This window comes from Maniola hyperantus, chromosome 22, assembly GCF_902806685.2.
Source record: "Maniola hyperantus chromosome 22, iAphHyp1.2, whole genome shotgun sequence".
Lineage (NCBI taxonomy): Eukaryota > Metazoa > Arthropoda > Insecta > Lepidoptera > Nymphalidae > Maniola > Maniola hyperantus.
Genome location: NC_048557.2, coordinates 968350 through 993135, shown reverse-complemented (window position 1 = coordinate 993135; position 24786 = coordinate 968350). Strand labels below are relative to the sequence as shown.

The window sequence follows — 24786 nt, the reverse complement described above, 5'->3', positions numbered from 1 at the left end:
CTAGTGAAACTTAAAACTCCCTGACGCAAATTCCATACTGCCTTAAAACTCCCTGACGTGAATTCCATACTCCCCTAAAACTCCCTGACGCAAATTCCATACTGCCTTAAAACTCCCTGACGTGAATTCCATACTCCCCTAAAACTCCCTGACGCCAATTCCATACTCCCGACGCGATTTCCATACTCCCCTAAAACTCCCTGACGCAAATTCCATACTGCCTTAAAACTCCCTGACGTGAATTCCATACTCCCCTAAAACTCCCTGACGCCAATTCCATACTCCCGACGCGATTTCCATACTCCCCTAAAACTCCCTGACGCAAATTCCATACTCCCTTAAAACTCCCTGAACCGATTCTCTTACCCAATTTTGACGTTGGTACAGAGATAGCTTACATCCCGAAGACGGACATAAGCTACCTCGTAAAATCTTCAACATAATAATGACACTTATGACGATCTGACTTTCGTAAGCGCCTTGTAATGAGTCTAAATCGAAATAAATACAAAATACAAATACAAATACAAATTCCACCACCACGTTCAGAAAGCAGATTCTACTATTAAAATACTCAATCTTAAAAGTTAGATAGCTTGCATCCCGAGGAAGGACGTAGACTACTTTTTATCCCGGAAAATCGAAGAGTTCCTACGGGAATTTTAAAAACCTAAATCCACATGGACGATGTCACAGACATTTATAATTGTGCTTGGTACAGCAATAGCTTGCATCTTGGAGACGGATGTAGGCTACTTTTTATCCCGGAAAATTAAAGAATTGCTACGGGATTTTTGAAAAACATTTACCTACCTATCCACGCAGTTGAAGTCGCGGGCATCACCTATATTTCTTTTTCTTCTATATAATTGCCAGCTGCCAGAGTTTCTTTTTGTGATGCAAATTCATTGTTTTCCATATTATTATTTTCCACAACGGCTTCTAAAACGGTAAAAATTAAATCAACTTGTATTTTATTTGTAGGTCTCTCGTGTTTCCTACTGAATTTGTATTTGAGTGCTTTAAAGCTCCTTTACACGATGACTTTGTTTTGGTTAAATGTTTTTAAAACTCTATGTGCGTTATTCTTTTAGTCCGTGCGAGTCGAACACACCCTGTCGATAGATAAAAGTCCGTTAGGGATTTTTCCTCCTCCTAGAAAAAAAAAGTGCGTTAATCTGAACATGTACAGAGGGAACTTCTAAAACAAAACGTCCAGGCTTCGCCTTCACCGGCAGGCGTCAAATTACATACATACATTACATTTGACACAGAAAGCCCTAAAGTAGGTCTATTTTGTTTGATTTTACGTCAACATAGCCTAATATTTGACATATCCTCGATTCAGGATTAAACTAGAGTTCCCTCTCTCAGTGCTGTGCAAGTTAATTACTTGCACAGCACTGCTGCGGTCAAAATTTTAACAAACGCATCTCTTCCTATCGCATAAACTCCTATCTTTTATATATATCTCTATCTCCCCCTTCCCCCCCTCTCTCTATCTCTCTCTCTCTCTCTCTCTCTTCTATGTTATCGAGAGCCACCGGCGGCGCCGTAGATTTTTTATCTCGGGTCACGTGACCAAGAGAGGAATAATCCTACTAGTAGTACGCAGGGTGATCTTAGGAACGTGTAAATGCGGCCTAAGAAATTCGTTTCAAATTCAGCTACCAATTATTCTCCGGGCTCGATTATAAAATATAATGAAACCTCTGGAGGACTCGCGGGAGTTTAGCCGTCCTAAACAATACAAGTACTTCGTCGATGTGGAGTTGTTTATTTTTATGACGCCTAGGGATTCATCTTGGGGTTCGTTTTGAGTATCCCTGTGGTATTAAGTCAGTGTTTTCAAACGAGATGGACAAAATTTGCCCCAGGCTGAACATTATATAAAGGTATGTATTATAATAAATTCAGATAAAAGATACAATGGATTTTGAATAACTATTTACATTTAAAAGCATTCGCTGAAAAAAATTGAAAAAAAAATAAGAATTTAAATCGAGTCTTTTTATGCTTATCACAAACTTAATGCCACGACTGCAAAACAACATGCGCCTTTCATTTTCTTAAAATAGAAGATTTTTACTATTAAATGGCACATAATTATCATCTCTGTACATTCTGGGGAACGGGTCCATACAATTATTGTCCATCTTCTTTCAATACTTTCTCCGCTGCCTCGCTATTTTTTTTTTGCGCTGGGCCGATTTTGATGAATGAGGTGTCAATCGATTCGTTATTGTTATTATAGTCCAGATGACATAGGCTAAATTATAATTAAATGAATAAAACCAATATGGTGGATGTCGCACCCAAAAAAGTGGGGGTCTCCAAAAATTTTTTTGGTATTTTTTGGTATCAAATGAAAGAGGAGATGAATTCATATATACCAAGCGACAGAAAAACAATCTTCTAACTATATAAAAGGAAGAGGTGACTAACTGACTAACTGATCTATCAACGCACAGCTCAAACTACTGAACGGATCGGGCTGAAATTTGGCATGCAGATAGCTATTATGACTTAAGTATCCGCTAAGAAAGGATTTTTGAAAATTCAACTCCTAAGGGGGTGAAATAGGGGTTTGAAATTTGTGTAGGACGCGGACGAAGTCGCGAGCATTGGCTAGTTAAGTATTAGTCAGTGTTTTCAAATTTCAATACTCTCTCTGCTGCCTCGCTATTTTTTTGCACTGAAAACGAACCCCGTATAATATGATTACTTATGTGTCTGTCTATCTGTCCATCTATCACAGTCAATTTGCTCCGAATCGACTCGACTTAGTTGGATACACTTTACACATATGAATTTATTTTATTTTATTCCGACACAAGTTAGCCCCTGACTGCAATCTCACCTGGTGGTAAGTGACGATGCAGTCTAAGATGGAAGCGGGCTAACCTGGAAGGGGTATGGCAGTTTTTACTAAACCCAAATACACCATTGGTTTTGGTTTCTACACGGCATCGTACCGGAACGCTAAATCGCTTGGCAGTTACGCCGGTAGGGTGGTAACTAGCCACGGCCGAAGCCTCCCACCAGACCAGCCAAAAATTTAGAAATTATAAAAATCCAAACCCTTGCCGGGAATCGAACATCGACATCCCACTAACACGACCACAGCGCTTACCACTGCGCCATGGAGGTCGTCAAAATGTAGGGAATAGAAATGAGGGATTATTCTCGTGTTTTAATGACATCATTGGTACTGATTCTGAGCACAACCTAATTTTAGAGTATTCGCATCCTCTTCTTACTAATGTAATACGAAACGGACAGACGCAGTTTGACAGTTTTAAATTTAATTTTTAGATGGTAAACCCCGTGATTTTAGCGCACAGTCGCGAGCATACCTACTGTTTAAATGTGTAGCGTGCACTAAAATTTTGAGTCTTTAAATGTAAAGTTCATGTTTTGTCCCTTTTGAGCATTAGTTAAAAAGAAAAGCAGATACTCTAAATTTAGTTTTTTTTTATTTATTTTTTATTCAGATACAAGTTAGCCCTTGACTGCAATCTCACCTGGTGGTAAGTGATGATGCAGTCTAAGATAGAAGCGGGCTAACCTGGAAGGGGTATGGCAGTTTTTAATAAACCCATGCCCCTTTGGTTTCTACACAGCATCGTACCGGAACGCTAAATCGCTTGGCGGCACGGCTTTGCCGGTAGGGTGGTAACCAGCCACGGCCGAAGCCTCCCACCAGACCAGACCAGAAATTTAGAAATTATAAAATTCCAAACCCCTGCCAGGAATCGAACCCGGGACCTCCCTCTTTTAAGACCACAGCGCTCACCACTGCGCCAGGGAGGTCGTCAAAAAGTTTAGAGAAAGACAACGGAATCGGTGTTTGTATGGGAACAATTTGGGAAACGCTGCCCTATATCGTACCTAGCAGTGTATAATATACTGGCAGTTATAATCGTCTGCCTTTGTTTAAAACCATTACACTTAAACCGTTGAGGGGTGGATTTAAGCTAGAGTGCACCCTAGCTAGATCCATTATAATTACTAGCTGATGCCCGCAACTTCGTCCGCGTGGATTTAGGTTTTTAAAAATCCCATAGGAACTCTTTAATTGACGGGATGAAAAGTAGCCTATGTTAACAGGTCTTTAACTATACCCATCCCATGCAGTCAAGTCAATCCGTTGGTGTCCCGTTGGGATAATTGAAGGAAAAGCCAACAAACACACTTACGCATTAATAATAATATATTGGCTTACGGGTAGTGAAATAATATTATTAGATGCATGGTTTGTTATGCATCTGATCAAAAATTAGTATTGTTCATAATAAAATTTCGAATGTGATTTGGTTGCTCTAACAAGTTATAGTAGTGGGGTCATTCCAAATTACCGCAATTTAAAGTGGTATAGCGACATCTTTTGGCATGTTACAAAAAGTAATGTTGATGACCAGTTCGTACCTTTTAACTTTCGATAGGTCGCGTTCAGTAATTTTTAGAGTTCTGTACCCCAAGGGTGCCAACGGGACCCTATTATTAAGCCCCTCCTGTCCGTCCGTCTATCTGTCAGTGGGCTGTATCTCGTGAACCGTCATAGGAAGAGTCGAAGTTTTCACAGAATGTGTATTTCTATTGCCGCAATAACAACAAATAATAAATATTTCAAAATGATCGCCAGGAAAAAAAAGTGTAATTTCTTGTCCGATAGTACAGAACCCTTCGTGTGATAGTCTGACCCGCTCATTTTAGGGTTCCGTACCTCAAAAGGAAAAAAGGAACCCTTATAGGATCACTTTGTCTGTCTGTCCGTTCGTAGTGTCTGTCACGAAAAGGGTACTTCCCGTTAACCTAGAATCATAAAATTTGGTAGGTAGGTAGGTCTTATAGCACAAGTAAAGAAATAAATCCGAAAACGGTGAAATTGTGGTTACATCAAGAAAAAAATTTATAATGTGTTTCAATTTTCAAAGTAATATAACTATACCAAGTGGGGTATTATATGAAAGGGTTTTTTACCTGTACATTCTAAAACATATTTTTATTTATTTTTATGCAATAGTTTTTGATTTACTTATCGTGCAAAATTTCAAAAAAATACCCGAGTACGGAATCCTTGTTGTGCGAGTTTGACTCGCACTAGGCCGATTTTTTTTTAATTGGCAGATTTATAACGGAACTCAAGAGGCGAAAGTTATTGGGTATAGGTAGGTATTTAGGCAGTTTTGGAAGAATAGGTATCTATGTATGGTAAATAATTATTGAATATACTAATGCCTAAAATCTCTACATAGTATAAAATAAAGTCGCTTCCCGCGTCTGTATGTATGTATGAACGCGTAGATCTTTTAAACTACGCAACGGATTTTAAAGCGGTTTTCACCAATAGATAGAGAGATTCAAGAGGAAGGTTTATAAGTATAGTTTAATTCTCAAAAAATTAGAGATCCCTAGGGAAATTGAAATAATGTGAATTAGGTCGGAAAAAATCCTTTCATTTGAGAGTTTCCGAGGCGTGCGCTGCCAAATGGTCAAAGTTACACGAAAACAATGTATTACACCACATTAGTATCTACGTTGCACCCACGCGAAGCCGGGGCGGGTCGCTTGTTAACATTAAATTAAACAGAATGGAGGCGTATTTATTCGAAGGCTTAACGTTCTCAAAACTGAACCGCTAGGCTTAAAGATAAAGAGGCTTAGCGCTCGTTTTGAATACGAGAATAAATCCCCCATTTGTAATCTTTGGAGACTGTCATCATAGACAATTCAAAGTTTTCAAGTTTCTCTACAGTAAACAAGAACTCGTTCAGATAAGATAAACTGCCACTCACAGTTGGTGTTTGAGCCCTTGCCATTCAATCATCATCATGATCAAGCCATCACCGGCTCACCACAGAGCACAGGTTTCCTCTCAGAGTGAGAAGGGTTTTGGCCATAGTCTACCACGCTGGCCAAGTGCGGATTGGCAGACTTCACACATTTTTGAGAACATTATGGAGAACTCTCAGGCATACAGGTTTCCTCACGATGTTTTCCTTCACCGTTAAAGCAAGTGATATTTTAATTACTTAAAAAACGCACATAACTCCGAAAAGTTAGAGGTGCGTGCCCGGGATCGAACCCCCGACCTCCGATTGGAAGGCGGACGTCCTAACCACTAGGCTACCACAGCTTTTTTCCCATCAATATAATAACATATACCTTACCCAATGACTACATATATTTCAGTACTTGGATTTCACGAAGGCGAGTGTATCGGTAGAAGTAAGGTACAACTATAACCCAGTCAACCTACTCGTATGTTTGCACCTCGTAGTACGTGTATGTTCGCAACTCTGTCACTGATACACATACTACGAATTGTCTGCCACTTGTTGAGTTTTTAATTTTTTTTTTAATTTTTAATTGACGCGAGGTGCAAACTTAGCTTGACCGGATAGTTAATGTGTCCGTTTGCTGTAGGCCTGACTTATGCAGAAAGATCAACTTCTGGTACACTATTTGGATGCCATCTGTCCACCTATACAGGTCGCAGGAAGTCAGTGGATTTAGGCGGTGCAAGACCCTGACGTGTGGAGGTCCCAATGACCTATGTATGTCCAGCAGTGTACTTGTGTCGGTTAACAACTAAGACGACGTCGCAAAGGGGAAAACTATGGCATTCCAACAACACAAAGTGACTGAATAGGCTACTTGACAATTTTTTTAAGTTGGTCTTAAATGGTTAATATTTGTCCTATTATATCAAAAAAATTAACACTATATTTTTTTGCGCCCTAAAAACCGTAAAACTTTAATTTAAAAAAATATTTTTCTTAGACAGGTGAAAACACTGTCGGCCATGTTTGGCCGATAGATTATCTGTGCTCTGACGTCATGCATTTGTAAACAACAGTATAACCATAGATTATCTGTGCTCTGACGTCATGCATTTGTAAACAACAGTATAACCACAGGGTTATACTGTTATTGTGTGTGTGTTATTTTTTTTTGATATAATAGGACAAATATTAACCATTTAAGACCAACTTAAAAAAATTGTCAAGTAGCCTATTATTTAAGGAGCAAACAATTCATTTATTTGCTTTTCCATTTACTGACCGAACGAAGGTGTAGTAAACATTGTACTTGTATTATCCGCTAAAGAATTCCCTCACTCTTTCCAGGTCGCGTCGGGGTCGCCGGTAACCATGGCTGCCGGCGTGGAAACAATCCCCTGAGCCAGCGGGTGAGTAGCACACAACCTCTTTGTTTACACGTGGCTTAAGAGCCCTTGCCCACGGCGACTTTTTGTAGCGATACAGTAGCGACGCTGTTGCGCGTCCGCATCGATACAGTCGCGAAGCGGTCGCTAGCTGTGTGCCCTCGCCCACGGTCTCAGATTCAGTCGCGATGCAAACGCGATATTGTCGCGCTTCTGTGTCGATGCAAACGAGAAAAAATGTTGCACTGATTGACATTCACGCGCCACCCTCCCTCCGTTCTTCCCCCGACGTCATCCGACAAAGTCGCGCGTTTGCATCGATACAGTCGCGATGCAGTAGCGCGTTGCAAATGCGACTAACACGCGTTAGTAGTGATGCTGGCGTGCGTTTAGTAAACGCGCGACAGTATCGCTACAAAAAGTCGCCGTGGGCGAGGGCTCTTAGGACTACGATGAATGACGTAGGCATGGTCTTTTTTTAATTTATAGACTAGCGCTTGGCTGCAATCAGGCCTGGTGACAAGAGATGATGCAGCCTAAGATGGAGCTTGCCTAAAAGATGCCTGTTCACTCTCGACTTGAAGGTGCCTACATATTATAATTGGAGGGGAAAACTAACGCTGGAAGGGTGTTCCAAATCTTAGCGGTGCTGATTAGAAATGAGGAGGCAAATCGCATCGTACGTATCCGTGGAATTTTAACTACGTATGGGTGCAGGGTGGCCGCTTTATTATTATTATTATTATTATTATTATTATTTATTTATTTATTATTTAATTAGAACGGCCATAAAGCCAATTACACTAATTAAACTACGAGTACAAAATAACATAAACATACTTACAAAAATTGTTAAAATTATAAATTTTAAAAAGCAAAATTATAAATTTTCACAAAAGTGCAAGATCTGACCCATGAGGTCAGCCCATTTGTCGAGCCTGAGAGCAGAATTACTTGTGCTCCTATCCTACAAACTCAACAACTGACTATCAATAATAGTACAATACTATAGTACCTACTTTGAATAAATGATTATTTTGACGTTGACTTTAAATTATACTAAAACTAGCTTATGCTCGCGACTTCGTCCGCGTGGACTACACAAATTTCAAACCCCTATTTCACCCCCTTACTGGTTGAATTTTCAAAAATCCTTTCTTTATAATAATAATAAAAACCTTTTATTCAGCCAAATTTACAAATAGGTAGAAACAGGTAGGGTGTCGTAGTCCCTGGGGAACCAAGGAGACCAGTGTCCATGCTCCCTGGTTCCCCAAGACCCAGGCACCCACTTCTTAAAACTAGCTTAGTGTCTATCTTGGCCGAACGGGGCGCTGCCTCAGCTTATTTTCTTTATTTATTATTTTTAGAAAGCGCTGATTTTCTTAGCGGATTTCTACTTCATAATAGCTATCTGCATGCCAAATTTCAGCCCGACCCGTCCAGTAGTTTGAGCTGTGCGTTGATAGATCGGTCAGTCAGTCAGCCTTTTCCTTTTATGTATTTAGATTTTAAAATCTCAATGATATTAGTAATTAGATATGCTATGCCCACTTTGACTAAAAAAACATCGTATCGTCTTCGAATGCAAATTATGTTGATCGCTCGGACATAATACGCTTAATTGTTCCACAAGAGTTTATTTTTTGTTCATCACTAATTATATATTCAGTGAAGATTTCTAGAGCGAAGAGAAAACATCCAGACTTAGGGTGGGCGCACATTACCTTCTGTCGCTTGAGCAATCGGTTTCATACATTGATTTTATATATTACTTCCTATGGACAGGGTTATCGAACAAACAAAATGGCACCGACTCATTGGTGCTATAGCACCAATGCAACCTCAGTGACGTCTGGATTTCAAACTGGTTGTTCATTAGTATCTAAGAGGTGGCGCTGATTTATTTGGTCTCTAAACCCTGACAAAAATTTGTTCGCTTGACCATATCTTGTCATTTATCGACTGTCCTCAACTATTGAGCAGCTTCAAATTGAAGGTTCCTGTCCATTATCCACGTAAACCCATTACACCACTTTGTCCACCGTTGCGTAGAACTGTCCTTGGCGCCAATTCTCCTGTCTCTAGATTATGTAAAACTCTTAACCACCACAGCTCTGTCATTGACATTAATTCTGACTCTTTGTATAAGTTTCAGGAAAAGATCTTTGCATATTGGAAGTCTTGAGTAGGAAGTATTATCTGTAATCTTATTGATGTTTGTATTTTATTTTGTCACATATGTTTGTAAATGTTGTATTAACTTATAATTGGCGACTGCACATAGTAAGTAATATTTTCAGAATTCAGTTTTTCTTTTAAATGTATTAGTGTAAGTAGCTGTTAGTTAATTTAATAAATAAAATAAAATAAAATAAAATTTATATCGATGGTTTTATATTACAGCGAACTCTCGGCTTGTGCCACATTCGGCCAAACCTGCAGCTTCGGTCAAAATGGGCCAAAGGTTTTGCCGAATCCACAGAGAATACAACCTCAAGAGTACGCATAGGTATACAAGGTTTTGTATGAAAACAAAAACGTAAAATGTTGGCGGGGGACAAGGGAGAATGCATTGTTGTGATTGGTGAATGAATAGAAAAGGATAGCTTCCATTTAGACCTGTAAATCTTCTATAATATAAAAATGAATCACTAAATGTGTTGCTCATCGCAAATCTCGAGAACCGCTAAACCGATTTTGCTCATTATTTTTTTATAATATTCCTTGAAGTACGAGGATGGTTCTTACGGAGAGAAAAATTTAATTCAACCTTCCCCTCAATTTTCTAAACTCCACCCGAGCGAAGCCGGGGCGTGTCAGCTAGTTTTTCTTTTTTAAAAGCAAAGTCAAATCATTTATTCAAAGTATACATACTTTGTACATACAAAGTATTACTATATTGTACCTACTCTTATTGATAGTCAGTTGTTGGATTTGTAGGATTATATTATATTGGTATTATATAGGATAAATGATGATAAAAGGGTTCCAAATGCGCCCAGGTCGGAGAAGAGCCCACAAAAATTTGGACATTGTGTACAAGTGGGTTAGCCACAATGTGCGCTCAGCCGTGATGTAATTTGTGATTCAAATTACTACGCGATTATAACGGATTTCGTAAAGTTTAGTGCGTAACTGCGTATATTATATGGTAAATTATGGCACATGAAATTATGGTGTACCTTACGGACCGGACGCGGGCACTTTGAAGTTGGAAAATGCTTGCTTTAAATACATATCATTTACAGAGACTAGAATCAGCTACGTACCGTAGTAATGGTCTTTATTTAACAAAAAATCATCATTAGCATCAACCGATAGACATCCATCCATACCATCCACTGCTGGACATAGGGCTCTTGTAGGGATTCGGAGAACTCGCTTCGCTCTGTCAATAAGATGTGTCTCAGGACTCAGGAGACAGAACGCTCTTAATTAAGTTTATGAACTTAAAAAAATGTAGTGAATGGAAGCGGTGTGCAGGCTCGAACGTGCCAAAGGGAGATCTCCCAGAGGTTGGTTGTGCTCGGTAGCGCCAGCTGGGCCGACGGTTGTGTCTTGGTACTTTTATTTATAGTCCAGATAGCAGAAAACTCCGTTAGTGCGAGTACTGTCGGCGATACATTTTGTTCGGGACAACGTCATGAAATGCTATCGATTGGATAGCGCCATCTAGTTGCATCTGTGGCAACCGCCACAATAGCAATATTTTAAAATGATAGAATAGAATAAGTTACTTTCATTAGTAGATAAACATCTATTGCTTCTACGGGCTCTACTTATCCAAATTTCAAATCTTTTGTATAGAATCTTCTTAGCTCTTTTATAGTTTTCGTGTCGGCAATAAAAAAACTCGTGCAAGCCGTAAAATTAGAATAACGATGTAAATAAACATAATAGGTACCTACTCACGTTGGCCTACATACATTTTAAACGAAAAAGCCTACGCTCTATACAGGGTGTAACCAGAATGCTAGCCAAAACTTAGCGTTATTGTTATACTACCTAAACACAATCCAATAACCATTTGCCTCATTTTTTAGTTTTAGTGATTCAGTATTTTTAAACCGGCATAAGTATAGCGTGCAAAACTCGGGTCAATGCTCCACGACACGGCATTAAATCCGAGTGGCCTACTTACGCAACGTTCGTTGACCTCTAACGTCAATCAATCAATCAAATTATTTATTGCTTATTTAGGTTTACAATGGTAAATTGTGATAGCACAGCCAAATACCTTATATAGTTATATACTAAGGCATGCAATATTATATTAGAATTATTTTATGTAATTGTAATATTAATTTGTCTCAGTCAGATGTTTTATTTTACTAAGTATATCGTAAACTTTTACAAAATGTAGGATTTAGAATTTTCGCGTTTAGAATAGAATAGAATAGAATGTTTTTTTATTCATGTAAACTTTTTAAAAGTGCTTATGAATAGTCAGGTAGTTTTAATTTACCACTGGTTCGGAATGCCGTTCCTACCGAGAAGAACCAGCAAGAAACTCGGCGGTTGCTCTTTTTAATTTTCCAATTTACAATGTTATTATATTTATATTTATATTTATATATATATATATATTATATTTATATTTATTTTATGTGGTATCACATCAATAATCATCAGTAGGTACCTACTATCACCTGTCTTCGTTATTGCCAGCGTTCTGATTACACCCTGTATACCTATCTAGGAGATGGCAATCGGGGTATGGGGCGGGGGGCCGCCCGCACACCCGCACGTCACCCGCGCTCGCCTGCACCGGGTTAGCGCGGGGGCTACGCGGGTGAGCGGGGCGTCCCCACCCCGATTGCCATCTCGACCTGTTGCGTTCTATAGCTACTATGTACTATGTTTTCACCCCTATGTCGTCAACATTCCATCTTCGCGTACGAAACGCTTTGCGTCATCATTCCTTATACGCATGGCTAGGGTCTGGAATACTCTTCCTAGATCAGTGTTTCCTGTCAATTATAATCCGGGTATCTTTAAAGCAAGAGTGAATAGGCACCTTCTAGGCAAACGCGTCCCATCTTAGGCCATATCATCACTTTCCATCAGGTGTGATCGTGGTCAAGCGTGCGCCTATAACGAATTAAAAAAAAATGTACCTATTTAAAGGCCGTTGTACGTCCGAGCAATGCCGAATAAGTTTATTCAAGTGTACTAGAATAAATATTATTCAGAATGTATATGGATGACGTTGTTAATTAATCAAATATGTACATTCTTGGATAAGAAGCAGGTGTTAATTTGCGAAAGTCCATGATAATATGTATGTATACCTACGGAATCACAAGCTTGTTCGCTAAAACCTGCCAAAACAGGCAAATCTGTAATCTGTATGTAACGTGCAGCATGCAACATGAACCGCCTGCCCTCCCACTACTAAAGAAGTAGGAAAAGCAAGGAATACGCATCACCATCACACAACACCACACAAATCTTCTGAAACACATTCAATCGACCAAATGTAGGTAAATTTAAAAAACCGGCCAAGTGCGAGTCAAGCTCGCGCAATGAGGGTCCCGTACTACAGTCGTATTTTTTCGACATTTTGCACGATAATTGAAAAACTAAGATGCATAAAAATAAATAAAAATTTGCCTTCTCCATAAACGTGACACTGGCGAAACACTCTGTGCCCAGCTGGCACACCTAAAAGCCAATAATTGGGAATTGAATTGAATTGAATAAAAATCTGTTTTAAAATGTACAGGTGAAGACCTTTCATATGATACCCCACTTGATATAGTCACTCACTTTGAAACTTGAAAATACTAATTATTAGTTCATGACCACAATTTAATTTTTTTTTGTGTGATCTAACCCTAAATTCACGGTTTTCAGATTTTTAGGTCAACGGGAAGTACCCTGTAGGTTTCTTGACAGACAGACAGACAGACAACAAATTGATCCTATAAGGGTTCCGTTTTTCCTTTTGAGGTACGGAACCCTAAAAAGATCCCAAATTTAAAAATTTTAAAAAGCGCACGCCAGAAGCATCGAACTTCTGGCTTGCGCTTTACGAAACTTTTGTTCTAAGGAGGTCCTAAATTAAGTCGAGTGGAACGAGTCGAGCGCAATTTTGATAACGATTCCTAAGTAGAAATTACGGTGACAAATTAAGTAGGTATTCGTAATAGGTTTTTGAGCGAGCTTCCCTAAGAACGTTATAAATTGCTCCTGCATTAAGTGGTGACCTAGAGCCGTACACCTGATGCCTTTTGGTTATAAAACGGCAAATTTAACCGCAACGCCCGAACTTTTACCATTATTGCCACTTCCACTTTATCAGCGATGTTATTTGAGGGGTAAATTGTTAAAACGTGATCCTATAGGGTAATTCTGGTGATATAGATCGTATGAAAGTTTTGTACCTAACTCTGTTTAGAAAGAAAGAAAGAAAAGACGGTTATTTTCCAAACTGTGTCACACATCACATCTTATAACTAAGTAATAGCTGGTTATTCCGGCGCTTCTTCCACCTGAGCATAAGCCCAACGTGCTTCAAGCAAAAGAAGCTCCGGAACAAACTGTCATGTGTGGAACAACCTGTAGGGCGATTGTCTTAAACCTGCATCAATCATTATTACAATCTCAATTGTTCTGATTGGCTGAATTTGTGCGATTCTTGTTGCAACAATGCATTGTGGCCAATAGTGAGCGAGCATTAACCAATCAGAGATGATTGCGATCGTGACATTGTAGCTGTCAAACAACCGCGGTAGGGCCACAGAAAAAGGGTCCCAGCTCAGCATTATGCTGTATGCCTTGATGCACAAGAACATATAGCGCTTATTTTCATCCATACTAATATTATAAATGCGAAAGTATGTCTGTGTCTGCTAGCTTTTCACAGCTCACCTGTTAACCCATTTTGACGATCATCAGGCTTTTGAAAGTACTTATGTGTACAAAGTAAATGAGTCCTTTGTTACGCCACATGCTACCAGAAAGATCCAATGTCCACCTCTTATATCCCGTCATTGGAGACAATCAGTGGTACCATAACCATCTAGACCTGCAAACATTCAACAACAAAATTCAACAGAAAACTGACAAGTCAAATTCAAATTTTAAAAAAACAAAATAACACTTAATTTGCATGACGGCCATTTTGAAATTCGCCAGATTGGTCCTTTATTATTCGTTGTTATAGCGGCAATAGAAATACATAGTGAAAATTTCAATACTCTATCTTTTACAGTTCATGTGATGCAGCCTATTGATAGACAGATAGGCAAACGGACGGACAGACAGAGGGACGGACAGCGGGGGCGTAAAAGTGCACCCCAAAAATCTTTTAAAACCCGTCCTGTCCCGTTGGAACCCTAAAAAGCTTTGAAAAAAAGTTTTCGAATTGTTCTCTATCCACTAAAGAATAGAATAGAATATGTTTTTGACTTTTTAGCTTTCGAATAGTCGGATAGTTTTAATTTACCACTGGTTCGGAATGCCGTTCCTACCGAGAAGAACCAGCAAGAAACTCGGCGGTTGCTCTTTTTAATTTTTCAATTTTTTTTTTAAATTACCATAAAAAAAATTACCATACTATACAAGCTATACTAAAGACACGTGTACCTAGATAGGTACAAAGCTGCATCGATCTAGTGTTCCTGTGCACCGGTCAGGGTCCTATCGGAACTAGGTCACGGGTACTGTAACAGATTTCCAGATCTGAAGCCAGATTGCGATCTAGATTGCTGTTAAATCAGATAGATAGGTTTTTTGATACGTTTTTCTCGTTTCGAGCGTTTGATTAGGTTCTTTATGAAAATGTTTTTACTTTTTTATTTATTTACTAGCTTATGCTCGCGACTTCGTCCGCGTGGACTACACAAATTTCGAACCCCTATTTTACCCCCTTAGGAGTTGAATTTTCTAAAATCCTTTCTTTGCGGATGTCTACGTCATAATAGCTATCTGCATGCCCAGCCCGATCCGTGCTGTAGTTTGAGCTCTGTGCGTTGATAGATCAGTCAGTCAGTCAGTCAGTCACCTTTTCCTTTTATATATTTAGATATAAATACAAGTTAGCCCTTGTCTGCAATCTCACCTGGTGGTAAGTGATGATGCAGTCTAAAATGGAAGCGGGCTAACCTGGTAGGAGTATGTCAGTTTTTGTGAAACCCATGTCCCTTTGGTTTCTACACGGCATCGTACCGGAACGCTAAATCGCTTGACGCCTGACGGCATGGCTTACTTCATACATTTTTACCCTAAAAACGAGAATGTGTCTATCTGTCTATCAGTTACTTAATTGTTATTAAAAGGTAACATAGAGGTTTTAATCAACAGCCCGCTTCATCATGATCAACCAATCGCCGGCTCACTACAGAGCACGGGTCTCCTCTCAGTATGAGAAGGGTTTGGTCATAGGCCACCACGCTGACCCAGTACGGATCGGCAGACTTTACATACCTTGAAGAAAATTATGAAGTACTCTCAGGCATACAGGTTTCCTCACGATGTTTTCCTTATATTATAGCAAGTGATATTTAATTTCTTAAAACGCACATAACTCCAAAAAGTTAGAGGTACGTGTCCGGGATCGAACCCCTGAATAGCAGGCGGACATCGTTACCACTAGGCTATGACGGCTTAAGCCTTTTTTTTTTTTTTATTTAACACCGACAACTTCCATACATAAAAGACCGCACATTTAAATATATACAATAAACAGTATGGTCGTCAATTACAGGTGAAACTTTACTTGTAAACTAACATGCACTAACTTAACAGATTAAGAGTATAGATTAACTTAATAACAGACAGACTTAATACCGTACTACTTAATGACGTAACTTGACAGATTAACAGTAGGTAAAAAATAAAATAGTTAAATATGTACAGGAGTTTAAATTTAAAGAAAAATATAGATATACTTAACAAAATATAACTAACAAAATATCCACAAGCCTTAAAGGCTCGTTAAATGTTTGGAAATATTTTCTTTATGTAAAAGTTGTTTTCCCATTTCTCATAATCGCATGGTGGGTACGTATTTATATCGTTGTAGTTCCTCAGAGAGTTCCCACAGGGTATAGAAAGTTGCCGAAGGAGATAAGTTTTTGAACGTCATTCACAGAATTTGATTAATAGTTGTACTGAATACCTTTTATCCGTTCATATAAAAAAAAACTTTATTCCCTTGACTCTCGTATTTTTGTTCATAAACTTTTATCTTCTTAACTATATATCTACTAACATATATATAATAACAAGAAAATTTCTGACTTACTGACTGACTCATCAAGTCATCAAGGCCCAACCTGGAACCTGTCCCACATATACTCCCCCCCCCCTTTTTTTCTTCTTCTTTTCGGAGATTATTTGCGGTTTAAGCAAATAAATACCTAATCACTTAACGCTTTAACGATCGACTTAACTTGCGGTACGATATAGTAGAAGGGTGAAAGAGGAACCAGGTTGAAAAGTTCTTGGGCACAATACTATTTAAGTACTAGTAACTAGATGATGCCCACGACTTCGTCGGCGTGGATTTCAGTTTTTGAAAATCCCGTGGGAACTGTATGATTTTACGATAAAAAGTAGCCTTGTCCTTCCCCGGGATGCTAGCTATCTCTGTACCAAATTTTGACAAAATCAGCTGAATGGACGGGCCGTGAGGCCGTGACAGACAGACAGACAGTCATACACACTTTTGCATTTATAATATTAGTACCTATGGATATAATAGAGACTTTCGCTCGCGACTATTCTTTTATTGCTTAAGTTTCTTCATTCAGAGTGGGTCGCAAGTTCGAATCCGAGCAAGCTTGTACAAATGAATAACTCTAAACATGAATCATTTGAATATTTGTCTAGAGTCTAGACTGTAGACTGCAGTCTGAGTTAATGACGTCCTGTTTAACATTAAAGTTGCGTCAAAGCTTCTATTTAAGGATCGTACATACTCGTATTTAGATGGGTCATTGCGCTTTTCATTACCTACTGTTAATATGAGTGGGTATAGTTTATACCTAACTTATTTAATTGAAGTGAAACTTCTAGACGCGACTTTGTGAACTCTAAGCGCAACAGAGGATCTCTCCCCCCCCCCCATAGTCCATGCGGACGAAGTCGCGAGCATAAGTTAGTTGTCATATAAATAGCATCAAGGGATAAGTCCCGCAAATTGCTATAGCGGCTGGAACCATGTCTCATTAACATCGAAATGACGTCATTTTGACGTCATTTGACGTATATTTAAGTAAAAATATACCATCAGCTCGTAACTTCAGTTTAGTGCTGACGTCACTGACATGGCGGCCACACGCATTAGCAATTTGCGGGACTTATCAACCAGGACGTAATAACTACGTTCATCTAGCGATCCTACAATCTACGTCCCAAGGTCAGGTCTCTGTTTACCCGAGGGGAAGGTCAAGGGCGCTGAGCAGATCGATACGGATGCTGCGAGCGAGGGAGATGCGAGATACATAACGTACCGGGAGTGATAGGGCCAGAGAGAGGCAGGCGATAGGGATTTCTTCCCGTTTTCCACCAGTGACACGGATGTATGGAATTTTTTTTAAGTTACTTTGACAAAGAGTTAACAGGGAAGCGAATTCCATTACATAGATACTTACAAGGAACTACAGTACGCGGCAGAAAATAATGTACATCGACCTTTAGAAAGAGATAGCGGTTTTGTAGAGCATTGTCTCTGTCGTTGAGACCGACAAAACGTCATATAGGTATGAGTGGCAGAGATAACGCTCTACAAAGACGAAATCTCATTCTCAAGGTCGATGTACAATATTTTCTGCCTTGTATTGTACAGCAAGCGGGTCACCTGATGTTAAGTGATTACCGCCTCCCATGAACAATTGCAGCACCAGAGGAACCGCCAATGCGTTGCCGGCCCTTCAGGAGTTTGTTGGTCCGCCCCTTGAATAACCCCATGTTGTCATCTAATAGGAACACCTGCCGAAGGGAGTTCATTCCACAGTTGGCATATATGTACTACGATCCGCCATAACATGCAAATGTGTACTAAACACAATCTCTCTCTCCGGTCGTTCCGTCATTGCTGAAGATCGTGGTCCTGGCAAACTGCCCTCGAATGGCTTATCTGTTTCCATCGGCTTATGTCGGTGGCCATTTTTACAATGTGATGAAATCCACACCTGCTGGACTCCTTTAGCTGGTCGGACCACCTAGTTGGTGAGCGGCCTCTCGGTCTTTTGCCCTCAGTGTTGCCCATCACTATGAGCTTTTCTAAGCTGTCGTCCCTCCGCCGTATGATGTGGCCGAAATATGAGAGTAATCGTTGGTAACATATGGAGGAGAGTCGAGCAGTGATCCCGAGTTGCGAAAGGATAGACACGTTTGTGCGCTTGGCAGTCCACGGAATCCGTAGCATCCGCCTCCAGCACCACATTTCAAACGCATCTATTCTTTGCCTTTCTCTTGCTTTGATAGTCCATGTCTTTACTCCATACATAAAAATTAGGAAGATTAAGGCACGAACGAGACGGGTCTTGGTTTGACTAAACACAATAAATAATCTTTTTTTAAGTAGGTATTTCAGAGGATTATTTTGCTATTGCTCTCTTCCCTCGGACAGGGCCATCTTTAAAGTTTAGTGATCTGGCAGGGACTAGTGGGCCCCTATCTATCGTGGGCCCTGGGCACGTGCCTAGAGTGCCCAGTGGGAAAGATGGGTCTGCCCTCGGATTAGGTATAACTTAATTTATAAGTAAGACAATAGGTTAATTTAAATCCACCCCCACAAAACAGTTATTTTACACCCACATTAATAAGATGAGACGTCATAGGATGAATACGGAATAACCCCTGACAGACTAGGCACTTGTTACTAGGTAGTTAGGTACCCACTCTTACTTAGCGCCACAGTAACCTGAATTAAACCTATTACCAAGTTACATACTAAGTAAGGCGCGAAGTGTCTCCATTTAACGACTACTTATTAAATACGTATTTATCGTCTCTTGTGTAACTTACACACTTGCTGGAAAAAGTTAACACTGTTACAAAAGAGCTCTGTGTTTTTAATAATTATTTTTAAATATAAAAATATATACATACGTATATTATGTGTATTTACTTTATTTAATTAGTACACCCCTTCCGCTTTCTTTAATTTTTATAATATCCTCTACCCTAAGGTTGCCTGGAAGAGATCGCTATTTTAGCGATAAGGCCGCCTATTGTACATGCCATCTTTGTTATATGTCTATTGTTTTTGTTTTGGTGTACAATAAAGCATATTTTACTTTTACTTTTTACTTTTGTTGCACTCGTTATTCAACAGTGAAATACCTAGGCATAGTTCACGACAGGTCGAGATGACAATCGGGGTATGAGGTGGAGGAACGCCCCGTACACCCGGACGTAACCCCGTGTTCGCCCGCACCGGGTTAGCGCGGGGGCTGTGCCCTCTCCGATTTTTAAAAATCCCGTGGGTATTTTTTTAATTTTCCGGGATAAAAAATAACCTAAGTGTGTCACTCTCCTATGACTCTCTCTTGACTATAGCCATGCAAAAATTCGCCGAGATCCGTTGCTCTGTTGCAACGTGATTAAAAAAAAATTTTTTTCAATTAAACTTTTCATCATCATCATCATCATCATCATCAGCCTGTGGACGTCCACTGTTGGACATAGGCCTTCCCTAAAGAGCGCCACCACACCCGGTCCTCAGCCTTCCTCATCCAGCCACTTCCCGCCAGCCTCTTTATATCGTCGGTCCATCGTGCTGGAGGGCGTCCCACACTACGCTTGCTTAAACGCGGTCTCCACTCAAGGACTTTCCGGCTCCAACGGCCATCGCCTCTACGACAGGCATGACCTGCCCACTGCCACTTCAGCTTGCTAATAGTTTGGGCTATGTCAGTGACCTTGGTTCTCCTGCGGATCTCCTCATTTCGGATCTTGTCCCTCAAGGAAACTCCTAACATAGCCCTCTCCATAGCTCGCTGAGCGACTTTGAGTTTGTGGACAAGGCCGTTTGAGACAAGGAAATTAAACTTTTACAAATACATATAAGATTATATTGTTGAGGATTTTTGCAATTAAACATAAATGGTTTCTCTGAAAAACAAAGAAACGACATTTAAAGTTCACTAATATCGCCTCCTCAACTTTATCCGTTAAATTATCTTTTTACAAATCAAAACAACGTAATTACGCCATTGCACACAATGCGTCACTCACTCCACCACAGACAAGCTGATACACGCGCGAAGCGCGGCAAACTCAATTTTATGAAATGTCATTTCATTACATCTCCCCCCCTTAAGAGCGAAAATTCTAAACAACATATCCACACAATATACCTATAAGTTATCTTCATATTCGTTTTCCGCTACTTCTTCTTCAGCCTCTGTTGTGACAGGTTGTAATTTTGTTATGTGGAATAAAGTTGATTCTGTTTTTCTGTTACCAGTGTCAATCCTATACATGGAGTTCGATATTTTCTCTATTATCTTGAAAGGGCCTATTTTTAATTCGTCTAATTTCTTTCTATTCAATCTATTTCCATTTTCTACATATACACTGTCTCCTATATTAAACTCTTGAATTTTCCTATTTCTATCAAATACTTTCTTGTTGTACATGTGGGATTTTATTGTATTCTCTAATGCCAATTTTCTATCAGCCATCCACTTGTCTTCCCTTTCTGTTATTTTTAATTCATTTGGTAGAATACTAACATTCGTACCATCCAGTAAATATTTTGGTGCAAAGCCTGTAACGGAGTGTTCTGTTTCATTATATTTCTGTATACATTCTCTTGCCACTGTTGTCCATGTTCTCTTATTATTTTTCTCATTTATTTTGCACCTTATTTTATTTACTACTGTTTGATTTAATCTCTCGTTCAAGCCGTTCGAGAATGGTGTATTCACAGCTGTAAAAATTAGTTTAATATTATTCTCTTGCAAATGTTGCTTAAATTCTCTTGAATTGATGCCCGGATATTGATCTGTCAGAATTATTCCAATCTCATCTGTCTCCAGCACATTTTTTGTAAGTTTTATAAAGTCACTTGCATTCTGTGTTTTTGAAGTCGCAATAAATGCATATCTCGTGTAGTGATCAACTAAAAGGTGTAGGTATTTTTTTGTTGACCTAGAGCCTCCAAAGCCACCGATAGTATCCATTGACATAATCTCAAATGGTTTTGTGGCTGGTCCCAGTTGTGACATTAATCCAAATTTTCCTTGACATCTTGATTTATTTTTTATGCATATTTCACATGTTTTACAAATATTTATGATATTTTTTGTTAGGTTTTTAGCTGTATATATTGGACTTATTTTTTTCTGCAATTGTCTGATCCCAATATGGCATAGATCTTCATGCACCTTTTTTATGAGTCTTTTACTAAATTCTTCTGAAAGGATAATCTTTTCATGTTTCTTTATTTTTTTATAATAAATTCTATTTTTGTGTATAAGATTTCTCTTTTCTTTTATTGTTTCATTTTTCTCTTGGTCTTCAACTATATCTTTTATTTGTATTAAATTAACTATTTTCAATAGTTCCTCTTTGTTATCTTCTGATTCTAATACAGGGTTTGGGCTCAAACAGTCTGCTTCTACATTTTCTTTACCAGGTATGTATTTTACTGTGAAGTCATATTGCGATAGGTAATATGTGAGATCACCCAATTCTTCGTCTGTCCTGCTTTTAATGTTCATGTTCTCTAGAGGTTTGTGGTCTGAGTAGATAGTGAATTGTTTTCCAATGAGCCAGTGTTGCCAGTATTTAACAGCTTCTTTCATAGCAAGACATTCCAAATATATAGCCTTTTTCCGTTTTTGAGATTCATTCAGTTTTTTTGAGAAATATGCCACCGGTTTGTCTTTACCATCTAGTTGTGTTTGTTTTAGTATTGCCCCGATGCCCTCTAAGGATGCATCTGTAAAGATTTTTATTGGTAAGTCTTTGTCATATATTTCCAATATCGGCTGAGAACATAAATATCTTTTTATTTGATTAAATGATTCTTCACACTTCTCTGACCATACAAACTTTTGATTTTTTCTTAATAAATTATGTAATGGATCTAAGATAATTGCGCTTCTTGGTATGTATTCATGGTAGAAGTTGATTTTTCCCAAAAATTGTCTGATATTCTTTTGCGTCTTAGGAGTTGGAAAAGATCTTATTGAAATCAAATTGTCTTTTAGTGGTCTTACCGAATTGTTCTGAATTACATGGCCAAGATACTTTACTGAGTCTGAAGCAAAGGTACATTTTTTAAATTTCAATCTAAAGCCTTCTTTTATTATTGCCTCTAATACACTTCTTATGTGTTTTATATGTTCTTCAAAAGTGGACGAGTATATCAAAATATCATCAATATAGTTTACGGAGTATCCTGTGAGATTGTGCTTTCTTAGAATATTGCTTAAAATTCTCTGGAAAATTGCTGGTGATGTTTTCAAGCCAAAAGGGAGGCAGGTCCACTGGAAGTGGCCATCTTGTGTGACAAATCCTGTTTTATTTCTATCTTGTACCCGTAGTGGTATTGCCCAAAATGCTGAGTTTATATCCAGCGTGGTAAAATATTTACAATTTCTAGTTTTAATAATCAAATCATCTATTAATGGGAAAGGTTGAGCTTGTGGTACAACAATTTTATTTAGTTCTCTGAAATCTACACATAAGCAGGGATTTTCTATTTTCACCTTTTTTAAATGCTAAAGTCACTGGTGCAGCGAATGGACTGTAGGATTCTTCGATTAAATTATTCTTTAGTAACATGGATATTTGCTCTTCAATTTCTAATTTATCTTCTATTGTACATCTGTATGGTCTTTTACTACAGTATCTATTTACTAGTAAATCTATACGAGCTTCATAATCTTTAACTGATCCTATATCATACTTGTCCTTAGCAAAAATTGTTTTATATTCCTTTATAATTTTCTCTATCTCAATTTTCTTTTCATTATCTAAATGGTCTGTCATACTAACAAATTCCTGTGTTTCTATGTGTTCATTGAAATTTATTGCATATGCTTTTATATTCTTATCTTCATTTGTGTTATCTTTAGACATCATGTCTATTTTATTTGTTGTTTTCTTTTGCTCTATCCGCAAGTCCTCATTTTGTGTTAATTTGAATTTCTTTATCATATCCAATCCGACTATAAAATCATCAAAATCCTCATTTTCTATTATATATACATCCACCTCTTCTTCTAAATCAAGGATTTTTATTTTTATTGTTATCAAGCCATCTGTCTTCTTCACACCATTAACCGTTTTCATATATGCTATATTCACGTTATCTTTTTTTTCTTTTACTTTAATCAGTCTTGAATTTATTAACGAGATCTGTGAGCCTGAATCATAAATGCCGCTCACTTCTAATTTATTTTCTAATAAAAGCTTGATTTTGATTAATGGTGTACTTACTCGTTTTTTTTTTTCAGTATTCATGTCTACTTCAATAATGGAGTTATTAGCTTTAAAGAGCTTTTCTGATTCATTTTTATTTTTTTTAAACCAACATGACTCCTCCGGATGATATTTAATTCCTTTGTCCAAAGATTCACAAGTCTTACATGGCTTCTTCTCATTAGTTTTATTTTTATAAAAAAATGTACCACTTTTTCTTATAGTTGAGTTTTTCTTGTATATCATACCTTCATATTTTCTTATCTCGTTGAACAAATCAGTAGTGTTGTTGAGTTCATCCCTGTTTAACCTATTTAGGATAAACCCAGGTAGACCTGTTGCAATCAGATCTGTCATTGTTTTCGGGTCTATCGATTTGTTTATATCTAGTATGAGCCGCTCTTTTTTTATAGCATAATCAATCAACAATCCTTCTTTATACCTGAATGCGAGGGCAGTTGTGACCATGTCCCATCCTTGATTTTTAAAAGTTTCCAAAAATTTGTCTTTCCATTCCTTCCATTCAGAATTTACTGTTAATTTTATAACCATCGAGCTATACCAATCTAAACAAGATTTTTCTAAAAATAACCTCAATATGTCTATTTTTGTTTCATCTTTTGTTATATTAAAGCGCTCACATTCTTTTTCAAAATTATCTATCCATTGCATTGCATTAGGGTTCTTGCTTGTGAATTTTTCAATAATAAATTTCTCTGAAATATGTTTTAGGTTATGTTGATTTTCTTTCTTGGTTGTAGTTTCTATTAATTTTTCCAAGATATGTTGCAAACTGTCATCTCTGTGTTCTGGTTGTTTTGTGCTCATTTCTTCTAAATATTGATCTGAGAATTGCATATTACCTTCCTCATCTATGTACGTTTTCTTTAGATTTTCATCCAATTTTATCCATATTTTTCTACTTTGGTGTCTTTTTTTTATGCTATTTTTTATTTTTTGAGAAAGTGTTCATTTTAACAATATACGTATGGTGAATTACCGGCTTCAACTCATCAGGTAAAACATAACATTTTCCTTCTTCTGTAGATATTGAGGTTATGGCCAATACATTAGATTTGCCATCACTTGAAGCTATCATCGTAAACTCAAATTGCAGCCGGTCCATCTTCCTTTAGTTAACGAAAATGTCGTTTTATAAGATTATATTGTTGAGGATTTTTGCAATTAAACATAAATGGTTTCTCTGAAAAACAAAGAAACGA

The 24786-nt window shown here is 38.2% G+C and overlaps 2 protein-coding genes across 2 annotated transcripts in view; one reads left to right on the top strand and one right to left on the bottom strand.

The window, feature by feature from the left end:
• Positions 1-24786, top strand: part of LOC117992919 (serine-rich adhesin for platelets-like) — a 145313-nt gene that overhangs the window by 63338 nt on the left and 57189 nt on the right. Inside the window, exon 2 of the mRNA XM_034980638.2 lies at positions 7134-7195. The gene's annotated coding sequence lies outside the window, so the exon portion shown is untranslated. The remainder of the gene's footprint in view (positions 1-7133; positions 7196-24786) is intronic.
• LOC138403880 (putative autophagy-related protein 11) lies at positions 20488-24115 on the bottom strand. Its single transcript, XM_069506001.1, has 3 exons — positions 22849-24115; positions 21540-22076; positions 20488-20900 (listed from the first exon to the last, which is right to left on the bottom strand). The coding sequence occupies exons 1-3, from the start codon at positions 24113-24115 to the stop codon at positions 20488-20490; spliced, it is 2217 nt and encodes a 738-aa protein (XP_069362102.1).